The 21,780-nt window shown below is 43.6% G+C and overlaps 1 protein-coding gene across 1 annotated transcript; it reads left to right on the top strand.

Moving 5' to 3' along the window:
* Nucleotides 1-212: 212 nt before the first annotated feature.
* Nucleotides 213-19,748, top strand: LOC310913665 (uncharacterized protein; the record flags this gene model as incomplete). Its single annotated transcript, XM_083869278.1, has 3 exons — nucleotides 213-232; nucleotides 17,153-18,919; nucleotides 19,224-19,748. Coding segments are annotated over 3 exons (1,788 nt in total). The 3' UTR covers nucleotides 19,225-19,748.
* Between the last annotated feature and the right edge of the window lie 2,032 nt (nucleotides 19,749-21,780).

Raw genomic sequence — 21,780 nt, 5'->3', positions numbered from 1 at the left:
AAGTTCTGATCTCAGTTATGCTGGCCTCAGCTGAGTTGCTCCAGATTTTCACCAGTCGACTGAAGCCAAACTGTGTTCTTTTGTCCTTTAGTATTTATTAATAGTTTAGGGGCAGGAAGTGGGGATAAGTTTTAAGTGTAAAGATTTAAGAGTCCTGTCCTAAATCCATAGTTTCAAAATGCTTCAAAATATACAATATGTATTTTCAGACCATGGCTACATGGTCGCACAGGTGAGGTGTTCCAAGACTTCCTACATATTCTACCTTTGTATGTAGAAGGCCTCTACCTTTTGCACAGAAGTGAAAAAAATCCATCATTGTATCTGTATCAGCTGAATGCCATGAAAGCAGTGAAAGCTCTTCCTGAACTTTTCAGAAGCTGCCTTATTATAGACCATGGATTAACACATCCCCAGGCAATGTATGCTTCTGTATATTTAATAGCTTTAATCTTCCCAGCTATGTGCAGTCCTTAGGACTTTACTTTTGAACAGTTTTTTCTTTAAAATGCAGTGTTTATACATAAACTTATCAAATGCAACAAGTTATTCTACAGTATTTCTGACTTTCCAAGGTAAAGAATCTGTAATATTATATTTGTGTGAGTTTGTACACACACCCCATAGTGGGGATATTGTCTCTGGGTTTTTTGCACAGGTACTTACACAGTGGTAGCAGGAGAAAAATCTCTTAAGCCATTAAGCCTTTATCCATGCAAAAGCATGTTAGAAATGTTCTCAGAAATGGCAACTCAATAACCTGTGCCTTTATATTATTGGCATTGTCCCTGGTATGCTGTTGGTCATCCAGCACTCTCCCAAACAATTCATTGGCATGGTTCAGGAGTCAGTGCTTTTTGGCACCAGTCTCCATAGGTGTGACCAGCCTGTTCCAAAAAGGAAATGAGTTAATAGTGTGACTGGAAGGCTGCCATGCTTTGTTGTTAAAGAACAACCCCAATTTGCAGGAAGCAAAGCAGGCCTTGTATGTTTTATATTAATTAGCTTTTTTTAATAATAGTAAAATAATCAAGAACAACTCTTGTTGTGTTGGTGATGTTTGTTAAACCAGGGCACAGTTAAAAAATCCCCTCACAAACCAGCACAAAAGAAAAATGTCATGGTACCCCTGTGGGATGTATTGAGTGTCCTTGTATTCCTTACTCCAGATTCAAGTTGCACAGCAAAAACAGATTGGGTTGTTCAAGAATAAATCCAGAATGTTAGATATTATCCTGGTGAAACAGCCTTTTTACAGAAAGGATAATAATGATGTTTTACTGCTGTGCCAGTCAGAGGCTGACCAAATTCAGCTGTTGTCAACCACAGCAAATGCTCTTTCCCAAAGATCTTGTGGCCTGAGATTATTAGACAGATTTGTTGTGAGGGAGAAAACATTGCACATAAATATATATACACACATATATATACTGTGCTATATGCTATATTCACAATCTCAGCCCATTTCCTTTATTTTGTACACTAGAGTTTTAGAGAGAATGATGTGAACATTACAGGACAGAAGTCAAGATTATTACTATTAAATAATTTCATTAGTTGGGGTTTTTAGTTGGATTTTGTTTGGTTTTGTTTTATTTGCTTGGATTTCCTTCCCTCCCTGAGGTTTCAGTTTCCTTATTGTCATTCTTTCACTTCCATACGGAGTTTTTTCTAGTTGGCAAGTACTACAGCTGGCTTTCTTGGAGGCATCAACTGTAAAAAGGTTCAAAAATGAGGTACATTTGCAGAGTTTTTCATCTTTCTGGGTGGTCTGAGGACTGAATGGAGGGGCCTCAGGGCTGAGATCCTCAGTTCATAGAATGGCAGAATGGTTTGGGTTTGAAGGGACCTTTACGGGCTGATTATTCAAATGCCCCTGCAGTGAACAGGGACATCTTCAACTGCATCAGGTTCCTTGGAGCCCTGTCTAGCCTGGCCTGGAATGTTTCCAGCAATGGGATATTGACCACCTTTCTGGGCAACCTGTTCCAGTGTATCACCATCCTCACTGTAAAACATCCTTCCTCATATCTAATCTAAATCAACCTTCTTTTAGTTTAAAAACATTAGCACTTGTCTGTGATTTTTCTTGGGCAACAGGAAGTGTCTTGGCACTAAAAAACGTTGAGAGAGCGTGCATACTCTCCTATCAGTAGCTTATAAAAGAAAATGATGCCATCTGAAATAATATCACCATAGTCCTTGTGGCTTGATCAGCCTAAGGCATCTGTCAGGGATTCTAGCTCAGGGAACTGAGGTGCAGGCTTGGCTCTGTTTAGGCAAAAACCAAGAGAACCTAATGAGTGTGAGGCATTCCAATTTCTGATAAGGGGCTGTATGATCTTTGGATCCAATCTGACAAACTTCTCACTCAACTTGTGTGGTCAGCCACACCTTTTGGGTGTTCCATGCAGAGGTGAGACAGTGTAGAGTCTAGAGACACTCAGGTACAGCAGGACTGCACCATCATCTTTCCCCTGGTACTTGCACAGAACTCATGTTTAAGTTCCTCTTGCAATACACATGGTTTGGAGAGTCCTGACACAACTTTTGGTGTCAGGTGAGACTTGTCTGCAGGGAGGGTGCCCACAGCAGATGCTACTGGGGATGAAACAGAATTGCAAGCACTTATGGGATTAGTGAAGCCACCTGGCATTCTACTTGGAAAACATTGGAATTTAGCCAATTCTACTTTGTCATTGAGGTATCAGGGCAAAGACATACTTTGTGTTTCTCTCATGTTAGTCCTGGCTCCATGTTTCTCTTGTGGACATTCTCATTTAGATGTGCTCAGACTTCCTCTGTGCTGTCAGAGGACAGGACATGGCTTGTTTGCTGCAGACCTGCTATTTACTCTGCCTGTTTACATAACCTACAGGACTGGTAACAAACTGTGATTGCAGTTACCCTGGAATAAACCTGGAGTCATTTTGGTGCAGCCGTTGTTACTTTTCTCCAGAAATTCAAGTCATAAATGGTCCCTTCATCTCCAAGCTAGTATCAAACTAAAGACAGAAGGCAGGGGACTCTTTTCTAGCAAAATTCTTTAGGACTACAAAACCTGTTAAGGGCAGGTCAGGCAACGGAGAGAGAAATTCATGAGCAAAGACACAATTTTGTGTAATAAAGATGGGGAGATGGTGCTTAACGAAAAAATGTCTCCAAATGACTCTCAGGATAATGTAGCATCTTGTCTGGACTGATCTAACTTGTAATTTTTTGAAGAAATAATCTTGTAGCTCTCATTCTGATCTCACTCTTAGATTGCTTTAGACATGAAACTCGGTTGTTACAGTAATCCACTGGTATAAATTAAACCAGAATCAAGTCAGGTGCTTGAGAGCAACATCGGTAAAAGAAAGAGACTTTCAGCATCTCTTTCTGCCCTTCCTTTCCTTTCCCCTGCATTAACAGCTGTGTGAGTGTTCACATTCCAGGCCCTTAGACTGAGACTCTTTACTTTCAGATCATGAATATGCACAGAAGTGCATGAAAATCACAGTGATATTTCCTATCCAAGGGAAACAGTAGGGTTTTTTTTGTTTGTTTTTGTTTTTTTTTTTTCTATTAACCCTGCCTTCTTCCTGACTATATCACATGACAGATCTTAAGGAATAAGCAAAAAAAAAAAGGGAATGCAGATAGTACAAAATTCAGACTGCTGGCTGTGGGCATGGAAAATGGTCTGGTGAGAGTTACTGCTGACTGGGCAGGGAATAGTTAAAGGAAGTTAATTATAAAACAGTTGAGACCAATGCTATCACTGTACCCTTAAGGAAGAAAAGGTGTTGTAATATTTGTGCAGACATTTAGTGCAGCCTGTGCAAATCATCTTGGGTTATGGAGGACCTGATCTCTGCACTTCCATGCAGTACCCAGAAAGTGACAGCTGTCTGAACACCCCCTGGGGCTTTATTCCCCAGGCTGTGCATCCAGAGGCTGTCTACTCACAGCAAACCAGTGCTACCAGGGAGGAAAATCATAGTAGAGTCACACTGCATTTATTTAGGACTGTGCTCTGGTCTCTGGCCACCCTTCTCTGGGTATTTTCCACTACTGAACTTGCTTGCATTTATAGTAAACAAATGGAAGTCCAAAGTAGTTTAGGAAATGTGCACAAGAGCTGGAATTGACCCAAGAGATTATGGGTTTGCTGCATTGTTTGCCGTACTAACTGAATGTTATCCACTGTGATTTCTCTGTCAATACCCCAGACATTTTTGGTAGTAAGTGGACTTTATGTACACAGAGAAGTCAAGACAAATGCAATCACAGAGGCTTATCTGACCTTTTCAGGCAGCTCTTTAACAGCAGAATTTAAGGACACCGGCAAGGTTTGTCTGGTAGCTGCTCCTGGAATTACCCAAAGGGCATCAAAGTCCAGTCAGAGAGCTGGCATGTTCCCACAGTGTAAATGTTCTCTACCCTTTACTACCACCTTCACCACCTTGGACGGATTAATGTAATCTTATTTATGGCTTGAATACATTGTTTCTGCAATTTTTCTTGGACATTAAGTATCAGCTTAAGAGCAGAGATGTTTTTTCTCCTGTTACCCACATCTGATACTGTGCGGTTTGGCAGGATGTGCTGCCGTATGGTCACGGACTGCAGCACATGAAGCAATGTTTGGAGTTCTGGTTCTCTTCACTCTTGTTGATGATTTGCTCTGTGAATTTTGAACTTTATCTCTGTCTGCTCCTCTTTTTGTGTTTCCTCCTTCACTGGACTTGCTTATTTTAATAAAAACACCTTATGGCAGGGATGGCCTATTGCTGTGGGAGAAATGCTGCCCCTGCAGATGAAAGTAACAAAGCCATGCTTGAGTTGATTTTGGAGGCCAGATTTCACCATGTCTATATGGTACTTATTGAAAAGAGAAACTGGTCTTTTCTGGAGCCTTAAGGTTTTACTGAATTAATAGTAACAAAGGAAACAAAAGGAATACATGGGAAAGCAATTGCCTTTTAGTTTTATGTTTTGCTGGATGCCTGTCCATTTCTTTAATGTTCTGGAACTTCCTTACTCTTCTGCTCATCATTTTCTCTTGATCCCTTTCCAGAGGCACTGATTTCAGCTTTTTACTCTGCCAGCATAAACGTGGAGATGAGTGAAGTCATTTCCAGGTTACACCTATCAAGCTGAGTCTGCATCTGGGAGCTGAATGTTATCCAGAGGGTGTCAGTCCAGGCTGATGGCAGTAAAGCTGCTGCCCTGTGACATCTAGTGCCTGGAGGAATCAGAGCTGCTTCTGCTGGGCAACACAACTGTTCCCATCACTGTGTGCTGTGCCATGGGCATTCTCACTTTGTTGGGAACATGAACTTTATCTTTCTTCTGCTCCCCTTTCCTTTTTTGCATTCTCAAAAACTTACTGTTCTCATCATGAGAGAGATTGCTGATCTTGCAGGTGCTTCTCAAGAGTACTTCAGTGTACCCTCAGTCTTACACAAGACTTCTTGAGTTTGACATGCACAGCTCCTGTAAGAACCAGAGTTTTATTGATCAAACTCAGATCTAACTGACTCTAAAAATAAGGTTGCAGGCTTGGGTAGTGCCACATACTTGGTAGATCACAGTGACATTAATAGTGATGCATTTTGCAACCACTAGCGTTGAATCACAGATGTTCTCCTCTCTCAGGCTATCTCTGGAAGAGCTTTAGTTGAATTTGCAGCAATACACATCTGGAAGAGGGAAATTCTCTGAATGCTGGCCTCAGGGTAGCTTTATAAATAAACTGTGCTATATTGAATCTCTGGGATTCCTTGGAATAGAAAGTGTGGTGCCCAGTGTATTTCTGTCCTGACTGAGCTGTGTTCCTCTAAATGCCCTCTTGCTGCAGTAGTTTATGCAAGATTGTTCTGCCAAATGTGTCTGTCCTCCAGAGCACCTCACAGGTTCATTTCTGTTGGCCTTAGTCTGAAGTTGTTTTCAACTCACATCATGCTTCCTCGTACAGACAAATACTCTTGGTACTTGTTTCCAATAAGAAAACACAAAAAAGATGCTCACAAAGGAGAGCATGAAAGGGCAGAACTAGCTAGCTGGTGGACTCCTGGCTATTCCGTTCCTCTTGTTTATTCATCAGTTCCCAGATTAGTTACAGGAGTGATTTCAATCTCTGAATGCTTTTTCTTCAAAGCATTATTCTGCCTGCTTGGCTCAGCCTTTCTAGTAATTCCTTTTCATTAACTGGGGTTTTCATTAAAATCACCTGTTTATAACCTTTGTATGCTTTTCAAATAGTTTTTTTTAGCATATGTCTTTTTAAAAATAAATAAATAAATAAATAAATAAATAAATAAATAGATAACTATTTCATGTTGACATGCACTGTGTTTTACCCACGAGCCTATCTAAATTTTCAGGTCATTAGGCAATTGATGACACTTTGAAAATTCAGTTGAGTTGCTGATTGGCCAGGATGCTAACTTGACATCAGACAGGTTTTCATGGAGCTGTTCCAAAATTTTCCGATGCTAAAATGATTGTGTTTGGTAGAATACTGACAACAGGTGTCCTGTTTTTGCCAGCAGTGATCTCAGACTGGCTGCCAACACGCAGAGCGTTTGCCAGCATACCGCATGTCTTATATTTTAAAACTCTATTGTGTAAAAGAGCTGAGAGGCTTTTAAAATACCTATTAGCCTGTAATGGAAACTTCACATTACAAGAATATGTGAAGCTATAAAGCATGGTTGAAATAGTCTTTGTTAGGCGTTGTATTCTGTTCTTTTGTAGGGCAAAGTATTACCCTTTTTAAGACAAATACCCAAAGTATTTACCATTTTTAACATTAGTTGGTCAAGCCAGGTATTCCATCCAGTATTTTAAGAGATGCTTCAGAGCATGGTGTAAAATCCTATTAAATAATTATATGGTACCATTACTAGGAGACACTTTCCTCTGAATTCCTAGCAGTTAATGTTAGGCTGGTATCCTGGAGCCTGAAGGCAGATATCTCACATCCTACTTAATATCACAGTGAATATTTTTCTCATTATCTGTATAACTGTTGAATCCTTCTCTCAGTCCTTCAGTGTGTTTCATTGTATCTCACAGTATTTTATCCTGTGCTGTGTGCTGGGGGAATGTCTCACCAGCTGGATGGAGGAGATATGTTTTGTGCAGGCACAGATAATCTCCACCATTTCAGCTCTCCTGACTCATGACTTTGCTTTGTGTCTTGTCCTCCTGTAACAATAGGAGGAAGTTAAAAGTGGCCAGATGGAAACTGGCTCTTTCACACCTTTGGAGAAAAGGCCACCACTGTGAACATTCATAATACAGAGCTGACTGCAAAACCCTTCTTTAGATCTTGACTCAATTTCAGAGAATCACATTGTCCAAGGGGAAACTATCCATTTGTATGAACTGCTACAGGAAAAGCACTGAAAAACCTGGAAAGCAGATAAATCTTCTGGCAATGCCTTATGTTTTCTAGTAAAGATATGAAGAGTTCAGTGACCCTTTTAGCAGTAACACATTTCCATAGAAAAGGAATAGCTTGAATACATTACAGATTTTTATCACAATTAAGGTATTTCAGCACAGCGAATGGATCAGAATCAGGAAAGAAAACAACTTATTGATAACAGCAGGTATATTTTATGAGTTTAGTCTGTAATTCTTTTAATATATGTTTCTAGAGCAGGTCTAATCAGTTGTCTTTGAACTGAGATTTTTCACACTGTGCAACTTTTATCAAACTCTCACCTTTCCTGTTATCCCTGACTATCTTCTATAACTCACACCACAGAGATGCACATGAAGAGATGTGTCCTTGGTGGTGGAGGAAGAAAAAAGCTTCAAAGACCAGAATCTAGTACAAATTCAGTTAGATAAAACTAACTTATTAATGAACTGTCTTTGTAAGTGTCAGATTTTTGTGTTGAGGTTGAAAAGTCTGAAGTATTGCACTTCTAGTTCTGAGCTTGTATCAGTAAAGAGAAGTGGAGAATCTGTGTATTAGAGCAGAGGACCTGAAAAATGCAGTGTTTCTATGTTTTAAGTAGTTTTTATAGGTCAGGCTTTTGTTAATGCCATTAGGTTTTCTAATCTCATTTCAGCCAAGCATTTATTTTGCAAAGTGTATTAATGCCAGAGGATTAGCCAAACTGGGGTTAGCATTGCAGCCTACAGGCATTAACTTCTTCAGTGCCAATGGCAGCAGTAGGAGTAGGAGAAATGCCAGCGTGTGCCTGCTGTGAGCTCATGAGCTGCAGTAGTATGTGCAGAACTCTGTGGTCGTTCACAAATGCCAGTGTGATACTCCACAGAGAACATTAAAGTTAAATCTGGAAAGAAATGTCTTTCCGCTTATTTCTGACTCTTAGCTAGTTGATTTATTTGTTGCAGATCATTTTTTTTTCTATTCCCAGAATGGCTTCTCAGCATTTGAATAAATCTTGTAACTTAGCTTCAGAAATTGAAAAGGAAACTGTTTATTTCTCTCTACCCAGCCCCACTGGATGTCCACAGAGGAGACTTTTAAAGAAACTGGGCACATGCTTTAAGTTTTCAAGTAGCTCAAATAGTAATTGTGCCGTGGGTTATTGTTAGAGTTACAATGACAGAGGCTAATTAAAAAGAATGCTGTAGCCTTTTAGGAAGAAAAACAAGTTTAATTGGTAACATCCCACATGTGTTCTGCCAGAGTCTTCCTCTCATCTTTTCCTAACTGGTTTTGATTAATGTAATTTTAACCATAATTTCTCTGTGTAACTTGGCTTCTAAGATTCTTTCTGCCAAATTGCATTATCGCTCTCTACTTGATGGAACTGTTTACAAGTGTCATTTTCAGAATACTGTTGTGGGAAGGCACTGTATTCTTGCTGCTGCTCAGTGTTCTTTCTCACTAGTGAGCAGATAACCCAAGATTTAACAAATGTAAATGAAAGAGAAAAATAAGCTCCTCTTTTTTGTGCATCCTGAAGTGTTTACTCTGTATTTGAGGCAGGTATTTACAGAGTAACTGTAGGCACTCTACTTTTGCTTTGACATAACTCATTGATCTCCAGTTTAAAGCAAAACTTTGTAGCAAGGTGGATGCAGACACACGTTGAGGGTTTACCCACATTTTTTAACTCCCTCCTATTTGTTGCTGCCTTTGTTCTGATCCTGCAAACCACACTGATCTGTTCCAGGAGCCAAGTTCCTCTGGTCCATCCTTTTCTCTGTCACCTATTTCCTGGGGGTTATCTCCCATGTGGCTATTTAGTGCCTGGAAAAACCATCTGTCTTAAAGGAGATTTTTGCAGTGGAGAGTGTAGGTAAGACAATATAATGGTACCTGATACTATTTCTAGGGAGACAAGGAAACAAAACACCAGTGGGTACTTTAGTGTATTATGTTTTGATTTATAGAGCTAGAAAGGATTTACGTGTGCTCTAAAAACTTCAGTTCTCTCACTTATAATCGGTGGATTGTGGTTAAAATACAGTTTTTATTTAGTTGTAATCCACCATAACAATATCTTCAGTTGGATAAACTTGCTTTTGGAGAAACAAATGACCTTGGTTCAGTGACTTCATGTGTTGTAGATGTCGTCTTCTTACATAAGGTGAAGAATATCCAAATTTAACCCTGAGCAACTTGTGACAGATGTCTGTGTTAATGGTATGCAACTTGTTGGGATTTTGGAAGAAAATCAGGTTTTTCTTTTTCTTTGACTTCCAAAACTCCCATCAAAGTTTAGGTGGGACATAGATGGAGATCTGGGTTATGCCAAGCTTGAATTTAGGTCTTGCAGTTCTGTGGACTAGTCCACCAAACAGGTCAGCATGAGACTGACTTTCCAGGTATCCAATGGATAGGGGTACAATTTCTTGGCACATCAGCTGGACAGTTCTCAAGTCAGTAAGGCCTCTCCCTGTGTCTTGGCCATGCTGGTGACCTTCTATGCAGTTTCTGCCACATGATATCCTGATAAATTCAATGGGATTTAGTGTATAGCACGTTTCTGTAGGCCTGTACCTTATGAGAGGATTTAGGAGAGAAGCTGGAACAGCTGATGGAGGTGGTGTGTTTACTAACAGAGACACTGTGCCATGCAGGGGAAGTCAGTCAGGCAAAAATAGTGCCCGTATGAGTTTGATTGCTGCATGCTGAGGAAGCTCTAAGAGGTCTTTAGGCAGTGTGGTTCTTTCTGAAGCTGCCACAAAGACCAGAGCATCAGTTTGCTGTGGTTTTCCTCCATGGCTACATGGTTACATTTTGGGGAACATCCAGATAGGGCCAAAGGTTGCTCTTGTCCCTCTTTTTTAAGGTATGCCATTGACTTAGAAGAGGTTCCTGGTGATTTTTCTTGTTCTTGAGTGTCCAGCAGGGGCTGGGCTCCAAGACTCTGAATCTTGGTCTTGAAATCTACTGGATGAAGTGTGTGTCTCTGCATGTCCTGAGGCAACCAACCTTTTCTTTTGAAGCCTTCCTCAGCAGAGGGAAGGTCTGTATTCCAGTAATCAAAGCCCTCAGAGCTCCAAATGTGTCCCTTTGTATAATCAACAGATAGGTGAAGAGCAGAGCTTGATTCAGCCTCTGAAAAGAAGTAATAAACCTAAGAAAATATTAAAAAATCCTCAAAGTCCCAGCCATTTTGACATCAGCTTTTCCTGACAGAGTCATAGTCAACATATCTCTGTCTTACCTCTGTGCGAGCTAGTGAGGTAATGTTAGTCCTTTCTTAATCTGAGTTCATAACTGAACCAAGCCTAAACCTCAGGGATGAGAAGAAAAGGAATCACAGAAGCAGATATTTTCTGGTTTATGGATAAGATTACTGGGAACATAATCTTGCCTTCATCTATGGAGATACTATTTATATTCAGTTTTGGGCTGTAAGGCCGTTGCATAACTCCCCAAGTTTCACTGGGCTCCACTAGCTGGGAATTTCACTTGTTTTATCTTCTAGTGTATTTGTTTTAATTTTCTTCTATATGGCTTAGAGCAGTTTGAGGAGGCCATCAGAAAATTTGTGGCAAGTGAGCTCTATTCCCAGCAGCATGGTGAGAGTGTGTGCACATCCAGGCACTACTCAGCACTCCCATTTCTGTCTTTAAAACTTCACTTTATTACTTAAGTAAGGGTCTGGAGGGGTAGGGATAGTTTTTACCATGATATACTGGGACAATTGCCTTGCTGTTTGAGGTCATTGCTTGAGTGCTCAAGTAGAAAGCAGCCTATGCACAGATGGCTCAGCATATGCAGGAGAGTGGTGTAGCTCCTTGCTTGATAAATGTTTCTGTGAAGAAAGAGGCACTGCCACATGGTTTTGTTCCTGTGCATCCAGGTTTTTATCATCCTTGTTCCCCTGTCATCCAGTATCATCTGGGACGTTGCTGAGAGACTTTTCATGTATTTCAGCACTACTTGGGACAATAGAGATCAGGCAATGAGAAAGTTTCCACTGTAGGTTCTTTCTCAGCTCACTGGGGATGTTGTTAGCTTCTCCTCCCCATGTCTCTAAAAACAGAGAGCCAAAAACAACACTGAGTCACTCCGAGCTTGCTCTTCCCCAAAGCACAAGCAATGTTCCCCACCCCACCCACATCCAGGGATGTATTGCTGCACAGAGCTCTGAGAAGGGGTGCAGGCTGCTTGCTTTGAGCCCATTTCTTATGATCCTTGCATATGGGGTTTTCTTTAGCTGCATTTTGCATGGTTCTTTTCAGCTGTAGCACAGCATCTATCCAGGTGCTCCATCCTGCACTGCAGGAGGAAGGGATTGAAAGTGATGAGGTTGTAAAGATCTGGTGTTCAAACTGATTTGGCTCATGTTTGCCTGGATTGAGGACTCCTTGTATGAGCAGCCTGGCTGGCTGTGTGTGTTATGAGCAGCTGTGGTACATTCAGGGCCACGTTACATCTTCAGAAGGATGTTTCTGGAGTGCTTCACTGAGCAGAACTGGGCTGTTTGCTGACTGCCTTCCCTTAGATGTACACAGAGAGAAGATTTGAAAAAAACCTTCACGTCACTGAAAGCAAAAATTGCTGTCCACAGAAGTCTCAATGTTTTGTGGACTTTTTTTCTTTCACTCAGAATATTTACAGACTGGATCACAGGGACATGGTGCAAAAATTGCACTGTCCAATTCATGGATGTGGAATAGAGATGGGCTTGGAATGGGCCAAGGAGAAGGAGCAAACTGGGAACAGCTTGGCCAAGGCACCTCACCAGGGGATATTTACTGCTGAGGAGAGCTGGGCCTGTGCCTATCCCCATGTATTCAGGGGATACTTCAGCTGCCCCCAGCCCCATGGAAGCTCCTACCAAGTGGGTGTTTTACTTTGATTCAGTATTCAGTGGCACATGATTTATGAGCTGTGCTCTCTGATTTATGATCTGTATGGCTGGCAAAGAAAGCAGGATCAGGCACTTGGCTATTGTGCAAACAGGGATGACACATAATATCCAAAGAACACAGGAAAGATAAAATTACACAGATTGTTGAAATAGTCTCCTCAACTGTGTTGCTCATGTGGATAAGTAAAATTAGAATAAGGGTTGTTAGGGTTTGTGTGCAAGTTGGCTTTTTTAACTTCGTTTTCCTCCTTCATTGCCTAGATCAGCCCAGCCCGCATGCTGGACTCTTTAGTGTAATGTGCAATTCTGAAACTGGACATCAAAAATTTGGGTGTAAAACCATTCCTTGGCTTTCTACCAACTAATGGAATTGTTTTGTAGTTTCCCTTCCCAAGCTCCAAATAAAATTTGCTTTCCTGACACATTACAAAACTTGGGCTTCTGACTTGCTGGACATTTTATTACTTTATTAACATTTTCCTGAATATTTGTTTGAAGAATGGCCTTTTTCATTGAGTACTTGTTAAACCTCAGCAGTGGAGATTCAGCCATGAATTATGTGAGAGGAACTAAGCTGGGGAGGGAAGAATGACAGACTTGGGGTGTGTGCTGTCCTGTGACCACAGTAGGAATTCAAAGTGATTTCACTGAAACCTGTGGTGTAATTGAGAGTAGAATCCAATCTCTTTAATTTCATCAAAGTAAATACCAAGTGATTATAATCAATACAATCCTGGACTGAGTTCAATCATATTTGATCAGTGTTTTTGCTGCTGAGCAATGTGGCAATCACTGTTCTTTGTTTAACCTTTTGTTTGAATAAGAAGTTCATCTTTATTTCTAAGTAAGGATTTCTGCTGAAGCAAAGCACTTTTTAGTTTTTTTAATGCAATTACTCTGCTGTGAAAGTGTCCTGGATTTGTGAGATAAGAATGTATTTTATTTGCCATCTGTTGGAGGTGGGGGGCAGTTATCTTATCTCTTCCAAGAACAATGTCTCCCTCCGGGGAGATGTCTCCTGCTAATGGGCCATTAAGTGACTCACTGCATGACTGATAAGGTACATCATCCCATTGTGAGATGCTCCACCCAGAAGGAGGAACCAAGTATTCCTACCTGCATAAAATAAGCTTGGTCTAAGCCATCGGCCCAGTTTTCTTCACTGGATTCCCAGAGGAGCAGCCATCTTCGCTGGATTCCCAGAGAAGCAGCTTCTTCCCTGCTGGATTCCCAGAGGAGGACCAGGCCCATCTACTCTATCACCAGACCTTCACAGAGAACTATACCCTTCTACAGGATCTCTGCTTCAGCAGCATTTCATCTGCCACTGCAGGAGGCACAGCCACCATCCAACTGGACTTTTACCAACACCCTGACTCCTCAGGGTGTCAGGTTTTCTGACTGTATCAGTAGTTTTGTTTGTACTAATTACATTTGTTGTTCTTTTTTTCTATTTTAGTTTTTTCTAGTAAATAACTATTATTCCCATTCCCATACCTTTGCCTGAGAGCTGTTTTTTTTATTTTGAAATTGTGGTAATTCGGAGGGAGGGAGGGGGTTTACCTTTCCCACTTCACAGGAGGCTTTTGCCTTCCTTTACAGACTCCTGTCTTTTCAAACTAAGACAGATCTTGGCGCCCAACGTGGGGCTCGAGGGCATTGAAAGGAAAAAGGGAATAATAGTTCTTAAGTAATCTAATTGTGTGTACTGATATAGAAACATCTTTGAGTGTCACCATGTGGTCTAGCTTACCTTGGTTTGGGTGGCACGTGATCGTGGCTGTATTTCTCCCATTTGCAGGCCCTTATCTAGATATGGGTCCTATAACTAAGGCTACTGTGGCTGTTATCCAGTTTGGCTTATGGGTTAATAAGGTGAGGAATTCATGGATCTTTAACTTCCTCTGGAAGGCAGGTACATGGATTCAGAGCTATCATACACTAACTGTGTGTTCTTGGGGTTACCTTAATAATGGTACCTATTGTGAAGAAATGACACCAGGGGAGATTTTCTCCCAACCTTTTAACCATCTTTTTGGGTCTGCTCCACCAGTTTTTGAAGGGTTAAGATCCACTCTGAATGCTAATGATGTCATACAATGGGTGGTGTTGTTGATATGCCTGTTATATTTAGCACTCAGAGATAAGGGAAGATTAACATGGAGAACTACCCTGACACCTGCCCCAGAGACTAGAGATGCTGCTGTTCCAGAGCCTGACCCTGCCCCACAGTCTGTCTCAGAAATGAACCACCCAGATTGGGTGGGGGTTCTAGTTAAGGAGATGAGTCAAATGCTGAAGGAGTGCATTTCCCCAGCTATTGAGAAACCCTCACTTTGTCTTCAAGAGGGACAGCCAAATAGTACAGCAGTGGAACCCACAGGTGTTACAACTGTCCAGGGTCCAGCCGAACCACAAAGGCAGTCACAGCCAGCAGCAGTTGCCCCGGTAGAAACAAGGAGGTCTAAGATGAAAGCTGAGCACCCAGATAAGGATAGGAATGGAGGAACCTCACAACCCACAGGGGAGCCAGAGGTTGCAATCATCACCGAGTCCCTGAGGTACGAAAGTCTCCGTAACCTGCACAAAGACATTGTGCGACGGGGACGTGAGGCTTATACTACCTGGTTACTCCGGGTCTGGGATCTTATGGGTACAGGCGTGCAGCTGGATGGTGGTGAGGCAAGGAACTTGGGACCCTTGACCCAGGACTCAGGTATGAATCAGATTTTTGTAAGGGAGCCAGGGTCTCTTTCTCTCTGGGAGCGGCTTTTAATGAGTGTCAGAGAGAGGTTTGTCCACAGGGAAAGAATGCAGGAGCACCACCATAGGATGCGCTGGAAGACCCTTGAGGAAGGGATCCAACAGCTGAGGGAAGTAGCAATATTGGAGGTACTCTTCGGGAGGGATGGACAGCATGACAATGACCCCGACAAAGTCAGGTGCACAGGGCAAATGCTGTGGAGCCTAGCAAACCTTGGGCCATCTCAATACACCACTTTTATTGCAACAATTGATGCAGATACTAACCGAGAGACCGTGGGTTCTGTTGCCAACAAGCTGAGGAATTATGAGAGCATGATCAATGGCCCAATGCAGGCTCATATCTCAGCTGTGATTAAGGAGTTCAAAGAGGAGATGAGGGAGATAAGGGAGGAGATGAAGAAAGTTAATGCAGCCCCTGTGCGAGTTATAGGCCCCAAATTCAGTGCCCAACATTCCCCAGCTAGAGACAGAGGGTACACCCCAAGGGCCAATTTGTGGTTCTTCCTGCGTGACCATGGGGAAGACATGGGTAGGTGGGATGGGAAACCCACTTCTGTCCTGGCAGCACGGGTGCGTCAGCTCAAAGAGGGAAACTCTAACCGAGGAACTTCCACCAAGGTGAAGGTAGCCTCGACCTCCCATGACCGAGCTGCCGGATATGATGTGTCAGATCCCCTTGAAGGAACCTCTAGTATGTATGCCCAGGAAGGGAATAATAACCAGTGTTAGAGGTGCCCTGTCTCTAGCCAGGGAGAGGCACGGGAAAACCGGATCTTCTGGACAGTGTGGATCCGATGGCCTGGCACATCAGAGCCACAAAAATATGATGCTTTAGTTGATACTGGTGCGCAGTGTACTTTAATACCATCGGGACAGGTGGGGGCAGAGGCTGTTTCCATTGCTGGTGTGACAGGGGGATCTCAGCAACTGACCCTGGTGGAGGCCGAGGTGAGCCTGACCGGGAAGGAGTGGAAGAAACATTCTATTGTGACCGGCCCAGACGCTCCATGTATTCTAGGCATAGACTTTCTCCGGAACGGCTATTACAAAGACCCAAAGGGACTCAGGTGGGCTTTTGGAATAGCTGCTGTAGAGGCAGAGAACATTAAGCAGTTGAACACCTTGCCTGGATTATCAGAGAACCCGTCTGCAGTAGGACTCCTGAGGGTGGAAGAGCAACGTGTGCCAATTGCGACCTCGACAGTGCACCGCCGGCAATATCGGACAGATCGAGATGCTGTGATCCCCATCCACCGGATGATTCGTGAGCTGGAGAGCCAAGGGGTGGTCAGCAAAACTCACTCACCCTTCAACAGCCCCATCTGGCCTGTGCGCAAATCCGACAGAGAATGGAGATTGACTGTGGACTACCGTGGCTTGAATGAAGTGACTCCACCGCTGAGCGCTGCCGTGCCGGACATGCTGGAACTCCAGTACGAGCTGGAGTCCAAAGCAGCAAAGTGGTATGCCACTATTGACATTGCTAACGCGTTTTTCTCCATTCCTCTGGCAGCAGAATGCAGGCCTCAGTTTGCTTTCACGTGGAGAGGTGTGCAGTACACCTGGAACCGACTGCCCCAGGGGTGGAAACACAGCCCCACCATCTGCCATGGACTGATCCAGACTGCACTGGAAAAGGGTGAGGCTCCAGAACACCTGCAATACATCGATGACATCATTGTGTGGGGGAGCACAGTGGCAGAGGTGTTTGAGAAAGGAGAAAAAATCATCCAGATTCTCCTGAAAGCCGGTTTCGCCATTAAGAAGAGCAAAGTCAAAGGACCTGCCCGAGAGATCCAGTTCCTTGGAGTGAAATGGCAAGATGGACGCCGCCAGATTCCCACTGAGGTCATCAACAAGATCACAGCGATGTCTCCACCGACCAGCAAAAAGGAAACACAAGCTTTCCTGGGTGCCATAGGATTTTGGAGAATGCACATTCCCGAGTATAGCCAGATTGTGAGCCCTCTCTACCTGGTTACCCGCAAGAAGAACGACTTCCACTGGGGCCCTGAACAGCAGCAAGCCTTCACCCAGATCAAGCAGGAGATTGCTCATGCGGTAGCCCTTGGCCCAGTCAGGACGGGACCAGAGGTGAAGAACGTGCTCTACTCTGCAGCCGGGAACAATGGCTTGTCCTGGAGCCTTTGGCAGAAGGTGCCTGGTGAGACTCGAGGCCGACCCTTGGGATTCTGGAGCCGAGGTTACAGAGGGTCCGAAGCCAACTACACCCCAACAGAGAAAGAAATCTTGGCTGCCTATGAAGGAGTTCAAGCCGCCTCGGAGGTGATTGGCACGGAAGCACAACTCCTCCTGGCACCCCGACTCCCGGTGCTGGGCTGGATGTTCAAAGGAAAGGTTCCCACTACCCACCATGCCACTGATGCTACATGGAGCAAATGGATTGCCCTTATCACCCAGCGTGCCCGTATTGGAAATCCGAATCGCCCTGGGATTTTGGAGATAATTACGAACTGGCCGGAAGGTGAAAACTTCGGTCTCACTGATGATGAGGAACAGGAACAAGTGACAAGGGCTGAAGAAGCGCCACCATATAACCAACTACCAGCAGAGGAAACATGCTACGCTCTTTTCACTGACGGTTCTTGTCGCATCGTAGGGATAAACCGAAAGTGGAAAGCAGCCGTATGGAGCCCCACACGACAGGTTGCACAGGCTACCGAAGGAGAAGGTGGATCGAGCCAACTCGCTGAGCTCAAGGCTGTTCAGCTGGCCCTGGACATTGCTGAAAGGGAGAAGTGGCCAAGGCTCTACCTTTACACCGATTCGTGGATGGTAGCCAATGCTCTGTGGGGGTGGCTGGGAAGGTGGAGAAAGGCCAACTGGCAGCGCAGAGGAAAACCCATCTGGGCTGCTGATATATGGAAAGACATTGCCTCTCGGGTGGAGAAACTAACAGTGAAAGTCCGTCATGTAGATGCCCATGTCCCCAAAAGTCGGGCTGATGAGGAGCACCGAAACAACGAGCAAGTAGATCAGGCAGCAAGAATAGAGGTGTCAAAGATAGACCTAGATTGGCACCATAAGGGGGAGTTGTTCCTGGCTCGATGGGCCCATGATGCGTCAGGTCATCAGGGCAGAGATGCCACCTACAAGTGGGCACGAGACCGAGGGGTGGACCTAACCATGGACAGCATTTCTCAGGTTATCCATGACTGTGAGACGTGTGCTGCCATCAAACAGGCCAAGCGGGTGAAGCCCCTATGGTATGGTGGACGGTGGTCCAAGTACAAATATGGGGAGGCCTGGCAGATAGACTACATCACACTGCCCCAGACACGCCAAGGCAAGCGCTACGTGCTGACCATGGTGGAAGCCACCACTGGATGGCTGGAGACCTACCCTGTGCCTCATGCCACCGCCCGGAACACCATCTTAGGCCTGGAAAAGCAAGTCCTGTGGAGACATGGCACCCCTGAGAGAATAGAGTCGGACAACGGAACCCATTTCAAGAACGGCCTTATCAACACCTGGGCCAGAGAACATGGTATCGAATGGATATATCATATTCCCTATCATGCTCCAGCTGCCGGCAAAGTTGAACGGTGCAACGGACTCCTTAAGACCACCCTGAAGGCACTTGGTGGTGGAACTTTTAGAAACTGGGAAATGAACCTGGCAAAAGCAACCTGGATGGTCAACACCCGAGGGTCCATCAATCGAGCTGGTCCTGCCCAGTCTGAACCCGTGCACACAGTAGATGGAGATAAAGTCCCTGTGGTACATATGAAAGGTATTTTAGGAAAAACTGTTTGGATTAATCCCACCTCAGGCAAAGACAAACCCATCCGTGGGATTGTTTTTGCTCAAGGACCTGGTTATACTTGGTGGGTAATGCAGAAAGATGGAGAAACCCGTTGTGTACCACAAGGAAACCTAGTCTTAAGTGAGAAATGGGTGTAAGATTTCATTGTGATGCAGATGGAAATAGAATAAGGGGTGGATAATGTCCTGGATTTGTGAGATAAGAATGTATTCTATTTGCCATCTGTTGGAGGTGGGGGGCAGTTATCTTATCTCTTCCAAGAACAATGTCTCCCTCCGGGGAGATGTCTCCTGCTAATGGGCCATTAAGTGACTCACTGCATGACTGATAAGGTACATCATCCCATTGTGAGATGCTCCACCCAGAAGGAGGAACCAAGTATTCCTACCTGCATAAAATAAGCTTGGTCTAAGCCATCGGCCCAGTTTTCTTCACTGGATTCCCAGAGGAGCAGCCATCTTCGCTGGATTCCCAGAGAAGCAGCTTCTTCCCTGCTGGATTCCCAGAGGAGGACCAGGCCCATCTACTCTATCACCAGACCTTCACAGAGAACTATACCCTTCTACAGGATCTCTGCTTCAGCAGCATTTCATCTGCCACTGCAGGAGGCACAGCCACCATCCAACTGGACTTTTACCAACACCCTGACTCCTCAGGGTGTCAGGTTTTCTGACTGTATCAGTAGTTTTGTTTGTACTAATTACATTTGTTGTTCTTTTTTTCTATTTTAGTTTTTTCTAGTAAATAACTATTATTCCCATTCCCATACCTTTGCCTGAGAGCTGTTTTTTTTATTTTGAAATTGTGGTAATTCGGAGGGAGGGAGGGGGTTTACCTTTCCCACTTCACAGGAGGCTTTTGCCTTCCTTTACAGACTCCTGTCTTTTCAAACTAAGACAGAAAGTGAAATCCTTTCCTTTCAATACCAGAGTGTGCATGTGTGTGCAGGAGGAAGGTCAGCATTGTAGAATGTCTTACAGAGCTGAAAGCAGGGAGACACAAACATGCAGAGTGGTAAGAAAGATCTTGAGGAATTAATGAATTTGAGGGAATGTCAGAAGTGGTAGTAAATCCTAAAGTCCAAAGAAAGATCTGAGATATTCAGACCTAGATTTTTCAAAGGATCCAGCTTACTTCACATTTAAGAAAGGCAAAATACCCAAGTATCCTTGAGGTTGTGGGCTGACCTGACACAATGCTCTCTAGGTTATAGGTGGAGTTGGAAACCATAATTGGAAGAGGACCAGACTGTTCTTGCAATGAGAGAGACATGACATGCCTGAAGTTGAGACTAAAGGAGGAGACCTGAGGCTGAGAGCACTAATGGCTGTTCTCACAAAGCTCCCTCCTGGGCCTGCTGCTCTAGGTGCTTTATGCCCTCCCTCAGACAGCCCAGTGGATTTCTAGGGCTGTAGCACAGGGAAAACAAATGCTTGGAGCAGGAAACTTTTACCTTGCCTTCCCTGTTGTCCCGGCAATTACGCCCATGTCTGGCTTCCTATCCCAAGATCACACAAACAATCCTTGTGGGACTACCCTCAAATTTCCCCCAGTGCCAGAGGTCCTTGCTGGCTGACAGACCCACCCTTCACTTTCTTTCCCACCACATAGGAAAAACAAAAACAGTGGAAGTGAAGACAGTAGAATACAGTCTGCTATTAATGGTAAAGGCAAAAATCCATTTACTACTACGTGTTAATATTGGTGTCACCAAGATGTGTGACGTGGCCTGAATCAAACAACAAAAATAGACACAAATTGGAATGAATAGCATTTTTGATGTAAACAACAGTTCTATGAGAAGGATGCTTTGCAATTGCCTGCAAAAAAGTGGTAGAGAGGGTGATTCAGTGGCCTCTTATCACAGAGATGCTGTTAAAGAAGGTAGTGGGCAGATATTGAGTAGCAGGAGGACTGGGGCAGACTTGGGCAATGAGGTGAGTCCTGGCCCCTGTGAGATACCAACATAGCAGGAACTGGCTGCTGCTGCCTAGGAGAGGTCAGTGGCTGATAGTGATGTACTGCCTCCATGAAACATTGAAACTTCAGTGCTCAAAGGCTGCCCCACCAGCACAGCTGTGTTGTCTGTCATCATCCTCACCCTCTAATTTTGGAAGGAAGGCTGAATTTTTTCATGGCGCCCATGAAAGGTCACTGACCTGAGGTTTTAGTCTCTGCTGTGTCATTGACTGGCATTTGGCTGGTAACATTCATTCTATTAAAGGCATAGTTAAGAAAAGTGTAGTGAAAGTGGATCAAATATTTTAAGACAGCAGCTTAAAATTTTCCATTTGCTCTTCAGCAGATGACTAAGTATTGAATAAAATAAAAGGTGTGAAAATACCCACATTGCTTAAAAGTTTTTTTTTATTTTTTCCTTTTCCTTTTTTTTTTTTAATTTTTTCTTTTTTCTTTTTTCTTTTTTTTTTTTTTTTTTCCTTTGTGCACAAAAAGCCACTCCCTTTACCCCTACTCACTATTTCTCTCTCGGCAGATAAAACCTGAAAGTTTTACCCCAGGTTTAAAAAACTTTAAACCCTAAACTTGGAGGGGTTGTCCTGCATTTCTGGAACATGAAAGATAATTAACTCTTCAGGAACTAGCACTTTTCTCCCACAGGCTTCCAATCCCTTGAGTGTGTTGAGAGCAGCATACATTATAACTAAGTTTTGTGGTGACAGTATTTTATACTAGAGCAATTACCTTGCCAGAGGCAAAGGATATTCTGGGAAATCAGCCAGGAGAAAGTCAAAGTAAGCAGGGCAAGTGGTGTAAATGTAAGACAAGGACGGGATGCTTGGGTATGGAGACAGTTGACCTGGGATTGTGTTCAAACTTTGTGACAGCCTCAGAAAAGGAAGATTTGAGTGAAGGCATATATAAATGCATAAATGTTAGGGCTCTGTATCAATCTATCCTATA

The sequence above is a fragment of the Zosterops lateralis genome, assembly GCF_965231275.1.
Source record: "Zosterops lateralis genome assembly, chromosome: 11".
NCBI classification, from domain to species: Eukaryota; Metazoa; Chordata; class Aves; order Passeriformes; family Zosteropidae; genus Zosterops; species Zosterops lateralis.
The sequence above is the reverse complement of the archived record's forward strand: the minus strand, read 5'-3'. Positions and strand labels throughout refer to the sequence as shown.